The following is a 12845-nucleotide window of genomic DNA, read 5'->3' as shown; positions in this document are numbered from 1 at the left end:
GGTGAAACTCGATACTACAGGGTGTAGAATAAAAATCTAAAGTTATCATTCGAAAGATAATGTTAGAAAAATATAAAACGACGTATATAATTTAGGGCTTTTTGAAAATTTCATTCAAATTCAAAATTTCGTTTAGTGGGCTATTGGTATCGCAATATTGATTTCGATTGGTTTTAGACTGTTCGAAACGTTATGGCGATTGCATAATCTCGGAGAGAGAGAGAGAGAGAGAGAGAGAGAGAGAGAGAGAGAGAGAGAGAGAGAGAGAGAGAGAGGGAGTGAGTGAGAGAGAGAGAGGGAGAGAGGGAGAGAGAGAGAGAGAGAGAGAGTTCAGTAATACTTGTAAGTAATATCAGGTATTATTGTATGTTATGTTATTGATACGTAAGCACTTTAAACGAAACGAAATTCATAACTCTTTTATTTATTTATTTTTTCCCCAAGAAACTAGGCCTGTCTTAATGATAGTTGAGGGCATTTATCACAGCAAATACAACATCTTATCATGGCGTACTCCTCCAGTTATATTATACATTCTAACTTTAGAGCCTGCGGATACTAGACTGACATAAATCAATACTTCCCAACATGAAAGAAGGAAGTGGTCTTTCAAACATATACATTAAACTTCATTGGTTGCCGTGTACTGCTACTAGAGTCCATTCCAGGTCTCCAAGAGGGTTTTAAAATGGTATTTGTAACAAGTGTGAACTTTTACCATTACAAAAGCATTTCATTCACAATACATTTTTTAAACAATTTAGAATGACGGTTTGAACATGTTTAAACTTATAATTGTATGTTGGAAACATTGAAAAAATAACTGTACAAATAACTCATTAGCTAGAAAAATGTTCAAACATATGTGTGCTTTTTGAACTCTTATAACATATTCTAACAATGGGCATCATTTTCCAAATGGTAGATGTGTGTTATTGCAGCCATCAAATTAGCTGTGTACAGTGTTCCATTGATACATATTACACACAAATAATGTATTCAACAGTAGAAATGTTTATAACACGTTGAAATACAATAGAAAATATTTAGAATGCCAGACAAAGGTAAGAAATAATTCAAAACAGTTACTTATCTCAGTTAGGATGTAATTAAGGTTTCGAAAATGATTGAACAAAACGTGAAACACTCACGCGTTAACTCTACCAGCTCACGATACTTATTTTATAACATCCGCAGAAAAGGCATTGAAAGGCACATACGCATCCGGTACCATGACGACGACATCGTCCTACATAACTGACAATCGGTATGATAATTGGAGGTGGATGAATAAGTTCAATAGTCCCAATATCTTCAATACGTCCAATAAGTCGCCTATCACGGCTCCCATGGGATGTTTCCGTACTTTCTGCAGAATCCGTCTCATGTCTCCAATAATCTAGATGAAGCAACAAATAAGAACAATTACCATATAGCCAAATGGAGTTGGTCAATCAGAGGCCACCATTTCCTATGGGTTATCAGGCCGTAACGTCAAAAGTAGTCGGTTATTAGAATAACCGGCCACTTTTTGGACCGCACCATTATACAGGGGAAAGGACGCTAATACTTGTGTTAAGTAAATGTCTGGTTTGTATTGCAAATAAGCCACATGTTGATGCTGATATGCTATCTTAAAAACGGGTGATTAGAAATTTCTTGTTTGTATTGCAAATAAGCTACATGTTGATGCCGATATGCTATCTCACAAACAGATTTTAAATTGATTAGTTGAAATGATTAGTTAAATGATGATTTAGGCTCACTCGGTGGTTTATTCGGTGGTTATCGCACCTGACCAGGGATTATCTCACCATATACACCTCGGGGCGGGGCATTAACCCTTTATTGTTAACCTGTGGATACTCAGTCCCTTGTGATACTGTCACATTTCCAAACCGGGGGCCAGCCGGGTTGCTTTCGCGCACAGAACGAAAAGGATTATATTTAAGACAACAAAATACACAGAATTTAAAAAATATAAACATATATTTTGCATATTTCTTGATAAACGTTTTTATTTTTGGTTTGCACAAACATCCTGGTCGGGCCCGATCAAATGTGACCGTTACATAAGTCACCCATATACGTAGTTTGAACGTGAATTGAGATATCATTGCCTATGGTAATAGCTTAAACTAAGAAATTGCATAGCAAAAGGTTGATATTTCTATTTCTATCTATTTCAATTGCAACATGTTCATGCTGTGTACTAATTGCTGAAAGATTAACTTAATACGAAGCTGCAGTATGTGAGTAAATTTCTATCTTCTCAAAACGATAGGCGGAAATTACAATTTCTGTTTCTCTTTGATGGGTAAAGCTAGTTCACTTTTAACCGTGGGGTACCTATATCCGTCGTTCTTAAAGTACGGGGATTTAGGGATAAGTCAAAGAACAGTGTTTCAAGTTGCAATATCTTAAAGATTGATGGTGAATTAAAAACATTACGTAATATGTATGTACACAGTATGAAACTACCGTCCGTTGACTTGATATCCCTAATACCATGTTTTAAAACAGTGGATATAGGTTACGTGCGAATAAACGTGAGCTAGCGTTACCCGAAAACGTGCAATAAAGATGTTTATCAGCAACTATACGAGCACATTATCACCATGTATAATACCTTAGGGTGGTCTCACTTACGTATATATTCAAGTCAGTATGTGGTCCGTATGGGAGTCTTAGCCTGTAACAGGATCCATATATCACTAAGAAATAGAAATTGGAAAAAATATAGCCAGACAACACGCCAGCGGACTTAGCTGGTCGCAAATCATACTCCTCGGACGGCTAACTCCTGTTGCATGCTATGTACCTAATAGTATATTTGTCCACTTTCTTCTATTTTTTTCAGCGACCTGTGGAGCCTGGTAGAGGCTAAGACGTCCATACGGACATCATACGGACTTGAGTTTATACGCACGTGTGAACCTGGCTTTACCTCGAGCGTCCACATCTTGGACCCAATACAAAGTGACGTCATGACACACAGGTGGCAACCGCGATCGCCAGATGACGTCATCTTCAACACTAACCGAAACGGACCGGTTTAGGAGGACGATCTGGTCAATGTCAAAACTTGGCACGTCACTGGCATCCTGTCGTATAGGAAAGTTCAAACGAGTTTGCTATGATCGGAAGCTAAGGTGGGAGTGCCGGTACAGAAAATTCAGGTACAGGTACGGTCCAGGTCCAGAGGGTCAGGTTAATGCCTGGACCTGAACCCGGACTAAAGTGTTTGTGTATGGGCAATACTAAAAACAATAGTCAATTTGCTAAAGAATCTGTTTGGTGGAGTATCCTATCTTCACGTAAACAATGCTAACTGCCTCTGTTAAGTTTGACTGTAGAATTTGATAAAAGTGACCATCAACTCTCCTCTACTTCGCTCTTTCTATTCTCTTGGACCAATAAGGCTCAAGACACGTGGACGCCTGCCGCCGTAGTGCCATTTTCTAATTGGCCCAACATCCGTTCAGTGATTATATTTCAGCCATACATAGTATGGTGAAATATATTATATTCGTAATGTTTCTTTCTTTCTTTCTTCTTTCTCCTGTCAAATCTTAAAAGTGATTCATCTCCGCCGTTCCTGGACCGAATGATCTGAAATTTGGCACAAGGGTAGAGTGGGTCAATACCCTTAGGTGTTTTTCTCATTTTTTTCATATCTGCCTTTAAAATGATTTTATTGAGGTTAAAATGTCATGTTTTGACCAAAACGGTGTATTTTGCCCCACTGTACCCTGGTCTTACAATGGAATGGCCTAAAATTTGGTGTAGATAGGCATTAGATAGTTGGTAAAATGATCCAAGTAAAATTTTTGGCATTAAACACATTTAAAATGCTTATTTTCAGCACTTTTCTGAGGGGAAATTGGTTTTCTTTCGGCCTCCTGCCGTGAACTCCAGTGACCCCACACACCTGCGCAGCCTGGGATTTCGCGAGAGCTAATTGAATTTAAAGAGCCAGCCAATCAGCGCCGAGGAAAACGAATGCTAATTAATATCCATAAGCTGGCTTCCAATGCCGTATATACAGACAGAAACACATGCATATTACAGCCTTACAGTGGCCATACATGTGTGTGTCACCCTTTGCCCGTTTGAAATTGTACTTTGCGAGGATTTGGAGTTCAGACAGGGTCATTTGAGCGGTAGCGGACGGTACGCATGCATTGAACGTTAGAATACAAGTCTTTGTCGTTGAATTAACCAACATTCCGCATGGCAATATCAATCATTCTCGGCATAGTTGACTTTGGTAGGGTTAGTTGAGACAATCGAGTAAATGTTACTTGGCGGAAAACACGGGAAAATTTGCCAGTTTGCATTTTTTTTTCATATCTGCCTCTAAAATGATTTTATTGATGTTTAAAGGTTATCTTCTGACCAAAACGGTATATTTTGGCCCACTGTACCTGGTATTACAATGGAATGACCTGAAATTTGGCGTAGATAGGCATTAGATAGTTGGTAAAATGATCCAAGTAAAATTTTTGGCATAAACTACTTTAAAATGCTTAATTTCAGCACTTTTCTGAGGAGAAATTGGTTTTCTTTCGGCCTCCTGCCGTGAACTCCAGTGACCCCCCACACCTGCGCAGCCTGGGCTTAAACAAGAGTTAATTAAATTTAAAGAGCCAGCCAATCAGCGCCTAGGAAGACGAATGCTAATTGATATCCATAAGCTGGCTTCCAATGCCGTATATACAGACAGAAACACATGCATATTACAGCCGTACAGTGGCCATACATGTGTGTGTCACCCTTTGCCCGGTTTAAAATTGTAGTTTGCGAGGATTTAGAGTTCAGACAGGGTCATTTGAGAGGTAGCGGACGGTACGCATGCATTGAACGTTAGAATACAAGTCTTTGTCGTTGAATTAATCAACATTCCGCATGGCGATATCAATCATTTTCGGCAGAGTTAACTTTGGTAGGGTTAGTTGAGACATTTGAGAAAATGTTACTTGGCGGAAAACGCGGGAAAATTGGCCAGTTTGCGTTTAGTTTTGATACGTAGGTTTGACAGTGGCGAAATTGATTATTTTCTCATCAATATTTCTCGTAATAATTATTTGAACTGTAAATCTTAACAATTGGCTCACATGTGCAATTTTTGTATGAATAAAGATCAATGGGTACTAAAATTATGTGTAACTTATTGCTCTTTGTCAATAGATCAGCATTTTTTCTATAGTGGCCATATGTCTAGATAGTGGCAACATTTCTCTCACAGTACTGGAAAGAAAAGTGATGTATTTTTTCCCGAGCAAATGTAGGTACTTCTAGCGTTTTTTTTTATTACGTAAACTTTGTACCTTCAAATTGTAAGTAACTTTAAACTGCCAGAGTTTTAGCCCAATAAAACACTCCCAGTACCAGGGTATCACCACTGACCCCCGAAAGAAAACCCTCGAACAAGGTAGAAACTCCTATCCTCCGGGTCTCGCACGCTACAAGCAGGAAATTATAACACTAACACAACAAGATTACGCCCGTTGGCTGTTGCATACAAAATAAAACAATTTAACAGTGGTATGCAGGAGGATATACTTAACAAAGAAGGAAATGAAATATATAGATAAAGCCACATCAAGTTAAGTTGTTGGTCCTGGAATTTTTCAGAAAAGAAATACAGTACCTACTCTCCAAGCAGAGGTTAGGCTCTGGCTGTTTTTTAAAACGTTTTTTTAGTCGTTTTTATCGGGCTTTCTATTTTGTCATTTTTCTTGAAGTACGCCAGCCAGTAGGTTTTGACACAGTAAGATATAAAAGAAAATAGAAAGCCCGATAAAAAGACTAAAAAAACGTTAAAAACGTTTAAAAGCCTAACCTCAGCTTGGAGAGTACACAGTACCTGCACCTGCTTGATAATTATTAAAGCGCATGCCATACTTGAATAAAAGAAAAGTTCACTGCAATGATAAATGTATCCACATAGGAGCTGATAACGGTACTTAGACGTAGTTATTGTACTGGAAATTGTTGAATGGCTTCATGTAATTTCATGATGAAAATCTTCTGAATGGAAGATGCTGTGTTTTTTTTCACTTTCGGAAAAATAGGAGCTGTCGCGATTCTAAAAAACAATTAGTTACGCATAGGGGCTCCTGTGGAAGATTACATTCTTCCATATGGGCCCGCCGCATATTGAGCAAGCTCTGTTTTGACCTGGAATCAATTCACAATATTAGTTCTCTTTTGGGGATAACTTACAGTCAAAATGTTCCATTATTGCGCAGGGGTGACTTGGAACAGTTCAATGTTGCGTGGGAATGGGTATGGCTGAAATATGCTGTATTTGCACCCAAGCAAATGTCGGCCTTTCTAGTTTTTTTTAGGTCCGTTTTTTTCCGGATCGGTCTAACAAGAAAAATGGGCTATTGGGAAGTGATATTTTAGATCACAAGTACAAGTGTGCAAAACACACAAACAGCAAATTGACACATTAGACATTTGTATAGAACTCACAGCTAAGGACTTCATGGCAACCTCCGCTGCGTCAATGTCAAAGTCCAGATCCCTCGTGCGGTTGTCCTTTCTGTCCGTCAAAATGTGACAGCTACCTCGCTGGTAGAGTACTGTCAGTCCCTGTAACAAACTAAACCTGATGATATTCCTAGTACTATGATACCATGTACTCTCCAAGCTGAGATTACTATAGGCTCCGGCTTTCTATACTTTGTATTGCATCTTGTATTGAACTGATTATACTATGATTATACTACCATTTATGTAACATTTTGCGCATGACGACGTGGGTTGGGAAGAGCATATCATTGCAGTGGTTTGTTTGGTTGTCATACATCGATGGTTCACCGCAAAGGGCCCAGCAGTGCCCCACAGTGAAATGATCTAAAACTAGAGTTCCACGACCCCATACCTTCGCCAAATGATTTGATCTTTTACAACTGCTTATCAATTGTGTTTGTCATTAATTATGCAAATAAGGCTCTCATTTGCATAAATTATATAACTTGATCATCTCCACTAAATAAGAGACGTGCGCAATATATGTTAAGAAAGGAGGCTTATGTCACATTTTCTGATAATTTATGCAAATGAGGATCTCATTTGCATAATTGATGTTCAATGATATTCACCTGTACATAGCTTCCAAATGCTACAAGTAAGAAGTTCCCGTCATTTACCACAATGACATTATAGCATTTTCTCATTAATTATGCAAATTAGGTCTTTATTTTGCATAATATGTATCTATCAATATTCTTCTGTTTCTCAGTTACAAATGTCACATGTTGCAATGGACCTATAATGGAACTGGGCGTGTTTACACAATTTCCTCATTAATTATGCAAATTAGATATTATGCAAATTAGATACTAATTTGCATAATCATTATGTCATTATATGAAGCATCACTTAAGCTATCTACATACCAAAAATCATAACAATCCGTTAACCCCTTCTCGAGTTATTTCCTTTCAAAGTCTGACACTAAACCTGCCCTGCAGTTCCAAAACAAGCCGCTAGGGGGCCCAAACCTTTACCACTTACTTTCGGCATCAAGACCTGTCTACCACTCAAAAATTACAGCCACAGCATGTTCAGAACTCGAGATATCCAACCCGGAAGTTCTGCTGCAGTACCATAGCAAGCCGCTAGGAGGCCCAAAATCTAATCATTTCTAGGTCTCATCAATACCTACCCACATACCAAATATCAATACAATCCATTCATGTGTTCTTGAGTTATGGTGTTTTCCTACAAACATACACACACACACACAAACGCTACCCAAAATATAACCTTCTTGGCGAAGGTAAATATAGGCAGAGGCACTGTGGGGGGGGGGGGGCTCAGAACACTCCTTGTCCAGCTAAACTCTTCATGCGACAGGTATATCTGCCTGGAGATTAGGTCAATAAGGCTTAGTCTTATGGGGGCAGCAACCCAAGTCTACCATTTCGATTATGAAATAATCACAAAGATGTTTGGAAATTATTGTCAATGAAGACATTTTGCACGGTCACTTTCAAAATATTTCCAAAATGTTCAAAGGAATTCAAATAGTTTTAAATGTTCATTCAATTTTTTGGAAAAAATAGAACTATTGTGGCTGCATGATGTATATTCATATATTCAAAAAATTCAAATTTATTACAAATACTATCTTAAGAAACCTTACGATGACTTGGAGTGGACTCTAGTCATTCTCAATTTACATTACAATTTTGTTTGATGTGCCCGTTTTATTTGTGATTGAATGATTTGATAAGGAGACCCTCCTTGTAAAAGAAATATACAGACAATTGAAAAATTGTTTTTTCAATTCATAGTTAGGATAAAACTGTTCTTAAACTAGATCTCTTTTACATATCAATTCACAGCTAGGATATATAAACCCTCTCCAACAAGATCTCTTTAGTGTCACTGACAAAAACTAGTGGATGCTAGTTCCAACGTCTGACTGATTCCAAAACAATATCCAGTTGCTTGAGTAACCGCTTTTTGGCGTATCTAATTACCTGGATGTCTAACCTACGTCGACGTATACCGACTACTGTTTCTTTGCCGGTACCTCTTTGGCTTGTATGATCTCTCCGTCTCCAGTGTTGACGTCATCACGGTACCTCACCATGCCGTTCTCTCGGTCCACTTCCACCTCCTCTGTAAAGGTCTGGCCATTCACAGAGGTCTTTATAGTGAACTGAATGGAATGGGCGACAAAAATAGCGTCAATACTGATAGCAACGTAAAAACATAATTATTAATATCAACAAGCTTAAGATTATATAAATCATTACTTATAGGCTAAATTTTGCATACCAACAATCATGGCGATGCCTCAACGCCTTCTAGAGTTACTTTTTTTCAAAATCTAAAACAAAGTAAACGCTAATATTATTTCTTCCAAAAGTTATCTGCCACTCAAAAATTAAATCACATTCTAGTAGCATGTCCAGAACAAGTTATAAAAACCGGAAGTTCCGCTGCAGTACCATGACATACCACCGGGGTAATATAATCCATGGCATTCCATTGTTTTCTAAAAACCAGTACCCACATACAAAATATCATTTGAAAACAATCCTTATAGACGTACTCTATTTATCTTGTGGACAGACATCACCCTTACAAACAAACAGTAGTCACTACAAATCCTCCTCTTCAAGGAGGTAAAGGGACTTTCAGTACAAAAACCAAACAAAACAGATAAACAAACAGTTGTACCCGTTTATTTCCGTTTCTTCCCAGGAAATACGTCATCAGTCCACCAGCCGCCACCGCGCAAGTCACAAGCAGCAAGGCGACAGCCAATCCCAGCGCGACACGGAAACGAGGCTGGGACCTAATCTTTTCGATTTTCTTGTCCTCGGGTCGAATCTGTCAACGGCAGTGGAATGAATGAATGAATGAATGAATGAATGAATGAATGAATGAATGAATGAATGAATGAATGAATGAATGAATGAAATGAATCAATGAATCAATGAACGGGGATGGTCGACAGCAATTCTGATGACAAGGAGTCAAATTTTACTCTCAAAACACAACCTGACCACTATAGAATTACTCCCAATGCTACCACCAGTTAACCACTTGTTAACCACCTCAGGTAATCAATTTCAGACCCCCACTCACAGTCGAATGTTCTGAAAACTCCAAAACATTTCGCTGGCAAAGTAGAATGCTAATACCAAGTGACCACGCGAAACACCAGCTTACCACAGCCAATCCCCGCTCACGAACTACTCATAAGGCCATGTTGATTTGATTATATGGATGACATCCGCGCTCGCACCAATTTCCGGCCGCTAAAAAAAAGAAGTTTTCGACCACACAATAAATTGTGCAAAGCAGCTGTTAAATAAGCACAAATATTCCATAGATTGAAAAAAAAGGATCAGAAAACAGATAACTAATCATAGTCCAATGCCATAGAATGCCCAAATAAATCTAAAGTCAAACAATAAGATGTGAAAGGAAAAAAAATCTACTGTTTGTAGGGGGAGGTACCAGTACAGAAAATTCAGGTCCAGAGGATCATTTTCAGGTCCGGATCTGAACCTGGACCTGATTGTCTGTGGAAACTTGAGAACTGGCCATACTCAAAACAAAATGGTAATTGGTCAGTTTTGCTAAAAAGAATCTGTTTGATGGATTATTGGACTCTCACTGGCATTTAAAAATCCCATCTCCAAGTAATAAAGGCTAACTGTCTCTGTACCTTTGACTGTAGAAACTCAATGGTACAATTGACTATATAAACTCTACTTGACTTCCTCTTGTTGTCTTCTTGGCCCACGGTAAGACCCCAAATGCCTACCGACATAGTGTGTCTATTTTGTAATTGGCGAAACCTGTTCCTCTGATGTTTTTTCCAGGTCTGTTTTTTTCGGATTGGTCCAAGAAGAAAAAAATGCCTTGCACCTGTATAATGTGCTGGTCCCTACACCTAACTGTTGGTATACCATACTATGTGTGTTTAGTCCTATGTTCAACCTTCCTGGCCACTTTGATTTTATACTGGAGGCAACTATTCTTTTTTGCCAAACTTTTTTTTATTCGCTCGCTCGTATCAGTTTTGGAGTTCCCAGAGGATGTCATCCATACAATCAAATCAAAATGGCCTAACCATGGTTGGGGAGGGGGGGGGGGGGTGGGAGGCTTGGGGGCTAGTGGTTGGGGATCGGGAGGGAGGCCATGTTCTCCTATGTGTAGCAGGGCTTTACGTAACGTCGAACGTACGATCAAATGTTAGATCGTCACGCAGTAACAGAAAAATAAACACTTACGTTGACTTCAGATTTCTGTTCCATGGTTTCGTTTAGATAGTCTGTGGCCAGCTCCAACAGAGAAACAACTTCAATTGCCGAACGTCGGTGACTCAGGTCTGTACAATGGACAACAGTAACAACAGTAAATACACCTTCATGGCTTGCATAACTGTTTAGAAAACAGATATTCACTTCAGTAGCCAGTTGCCATGATACCATGACCTATATATTCTAGCCTGTTGTTGCAGGGAGGTCGCTGATCAAGTTAAGTTTCACGATCATGCATCTGATGTCAACCGGTAAAATATCCGGCTGTAATAGATTTAAAATCTAAATTCAATGTAACACTTGAAACAAGAAACTGCCTTATGCAAATAAGACACAAAATAAAACTACCCCTCCCCCTTACCATGGTCACTTGTTGAACTGGTTTGGTGATGTGAACACATGTCACACCACGTTTTGTAGGACTATTTTACATTTTGCTGTCCTACATTCAAATTGTTTCCAGGTCGCATACCGATGAACAATACCAGCATAATCTTTCATTTTTTTATCATAAGTGACTGTTAAGTGACAGAGAAAAAAAGTCATGTTGTTACAATATATTTCATTTTACGAAAGAGTTCAAGCAGATTTTTGGCCCCGATGTGCATGGCTCATTGTAAGCATAACTCAATTCAGCCCATAGGTGGCCACGTTTTGCGTAACAAAGCAAATTCTGACACCGAGTTACACTAGGACACTTAACCATACGACCAAAGTTTTTATCTTTAACATGGGTCGAAACACTCAACTCTGATGTATGGATCAAACACTTAGATATCTAAATTTAGTATATAACGAAAACGAATATGGAAACGTTCATAACTCACATATAGCTACCTCACGAGTCAGAGCAGGACTGTGTCTGTGACTTGGTCTGGATTTTCTCAGCACTGCACGAAATTTGAGGTTTACCAAATGAATGGTGATATATACAGAGTAAATCTGGTAATGGTTACTTTGCGCCAACATGGTATGTTAGGATTAGGTCATGAACCTTGACCTCTGGGTCATGGGACCGCGTGCGTTCTGTCCGCCATCTTGTCTCCATTTCTGTGCACTGTTGAAGGATTCACAATAGGTCTAAAGTTCAAATCTTGTCATGTCACTAATCTTCTGCTCTCAGGAAAGGCTTTTTTGATACTTAACTCAGGTTGAAATGTGTACCTAACAGCAGTTAGGGAGGTCCCACGTATAGAACGTTAAAAATCATCGACCGCCCCAAATCTTACGATCATTATATTGATCATGGCCAAGGAAGAAAGAAAGGAAGAAAGAAAGGATGCACGCAAAATCCAGATGCAACGCTAGTTCACCTTAATACGTGGGCTACCTATATCAGTTGATTTCAAAACGGTGGTAACGTTATATTTAGGGATATCCAAACGGCGGACAGTGGTTTCATACTGTGATATTTTGATAATATTGCAGTTTGAAACCATCCTTCGGCTTGATATACACATGCTGCTAAATATCCTGTTTTTTTAAGAATCGGAGATAGGTTACCCCTCGGATAAAGGGGAAGCAGCGTCACACTTTCTCATAATGACGACCACGAGCTTGCTTTCTATATATAATTATAGCATAGAATTATGGAATACACATGTATTAACAAAGGGACGATGACCTAGTTTATTGCTCACTTAATGAGGAACTAGAGTTCCACGAACACATACCTTTGCCAAATAACAAGGTTTGTTATGTAGAATGATGTCTGTAGACAAATGCGTTACTCATTTCATTTTCTTTCTAATTATATGCTTGGAGTTGGTTTATAAAATTTCAACATTGATTATGCAAATTAGATCCCAAGGTACCATTAATCGATATCAAATTGTATCAAGCATTACTTAAGCTATCAGCATACCAAAAATCATGATGATCCTTTGATCCATTCTTGACTTATTCTCTTTCAGTCTTAAATAAAATACACCCCTTACTCTCTTCCCTCTTTCTCAGTTACATATGTGACAACTTTGATGAAAGTACGATAATGAAATGCAGTGGGTTTTTGTACTTTTCCTAATTGATTAGGCAAATTAGCTG

At 38.6% G+C, this 12845-nt stretch overlaps 1 protein-coding gene across 1 annotated transcript; it reads right to left on the bottom strand.

The window, feature by feature from the left end:
* Positions 1–404: 404 nt before the first annotated feature.
* LOC118423621 lies at positions 405–11801 on the bottom strand. Its single transcript, XM_035831846.1, has 7 exons — positions 11630–11801; positions 10773–10870; positions 9208–9360; positions 8555–8683; positions 6484–6603; positions 2948–3104; positions 405–1399 (listed from the first exon to the last, which is right to left on the bottom strand). The coding sequence occupies exons 1-7, from the start codon at positions 11769–11771 to the stop codon at positions 1161–1163; spliced, it is 1038 nt and encodes a 345-aa protein (XP_035687739.1). The 5' UTR covers positions 11772–11801; the 3' UTR covers positions 405–1160.
* Positions 11802–12845: the final 1044 nt, after the last annotated feature.

Source organism: Branchiostoma floridae, chromosome 9 (assembly GCF_000003815.2).
Source record: "Branchiostoma floridae strain S238N-H82 chromosome 9, Bfl_VNyyK, whole genome shotgun sequence".
Taxonomy (NCBI): domain Eukaryota; kingdom Metazoa; phylum Chordata; class Leptocardii; order Amphioxiformes; family Branchiostomatidae; genus Branchiostoma; species Branchiostoma floridae.
The sequence above is the reverse complement of the archived record's forward strand: the minus strand, read 5'-3'. Positions and strand labels throughout refer to the sequence as shown.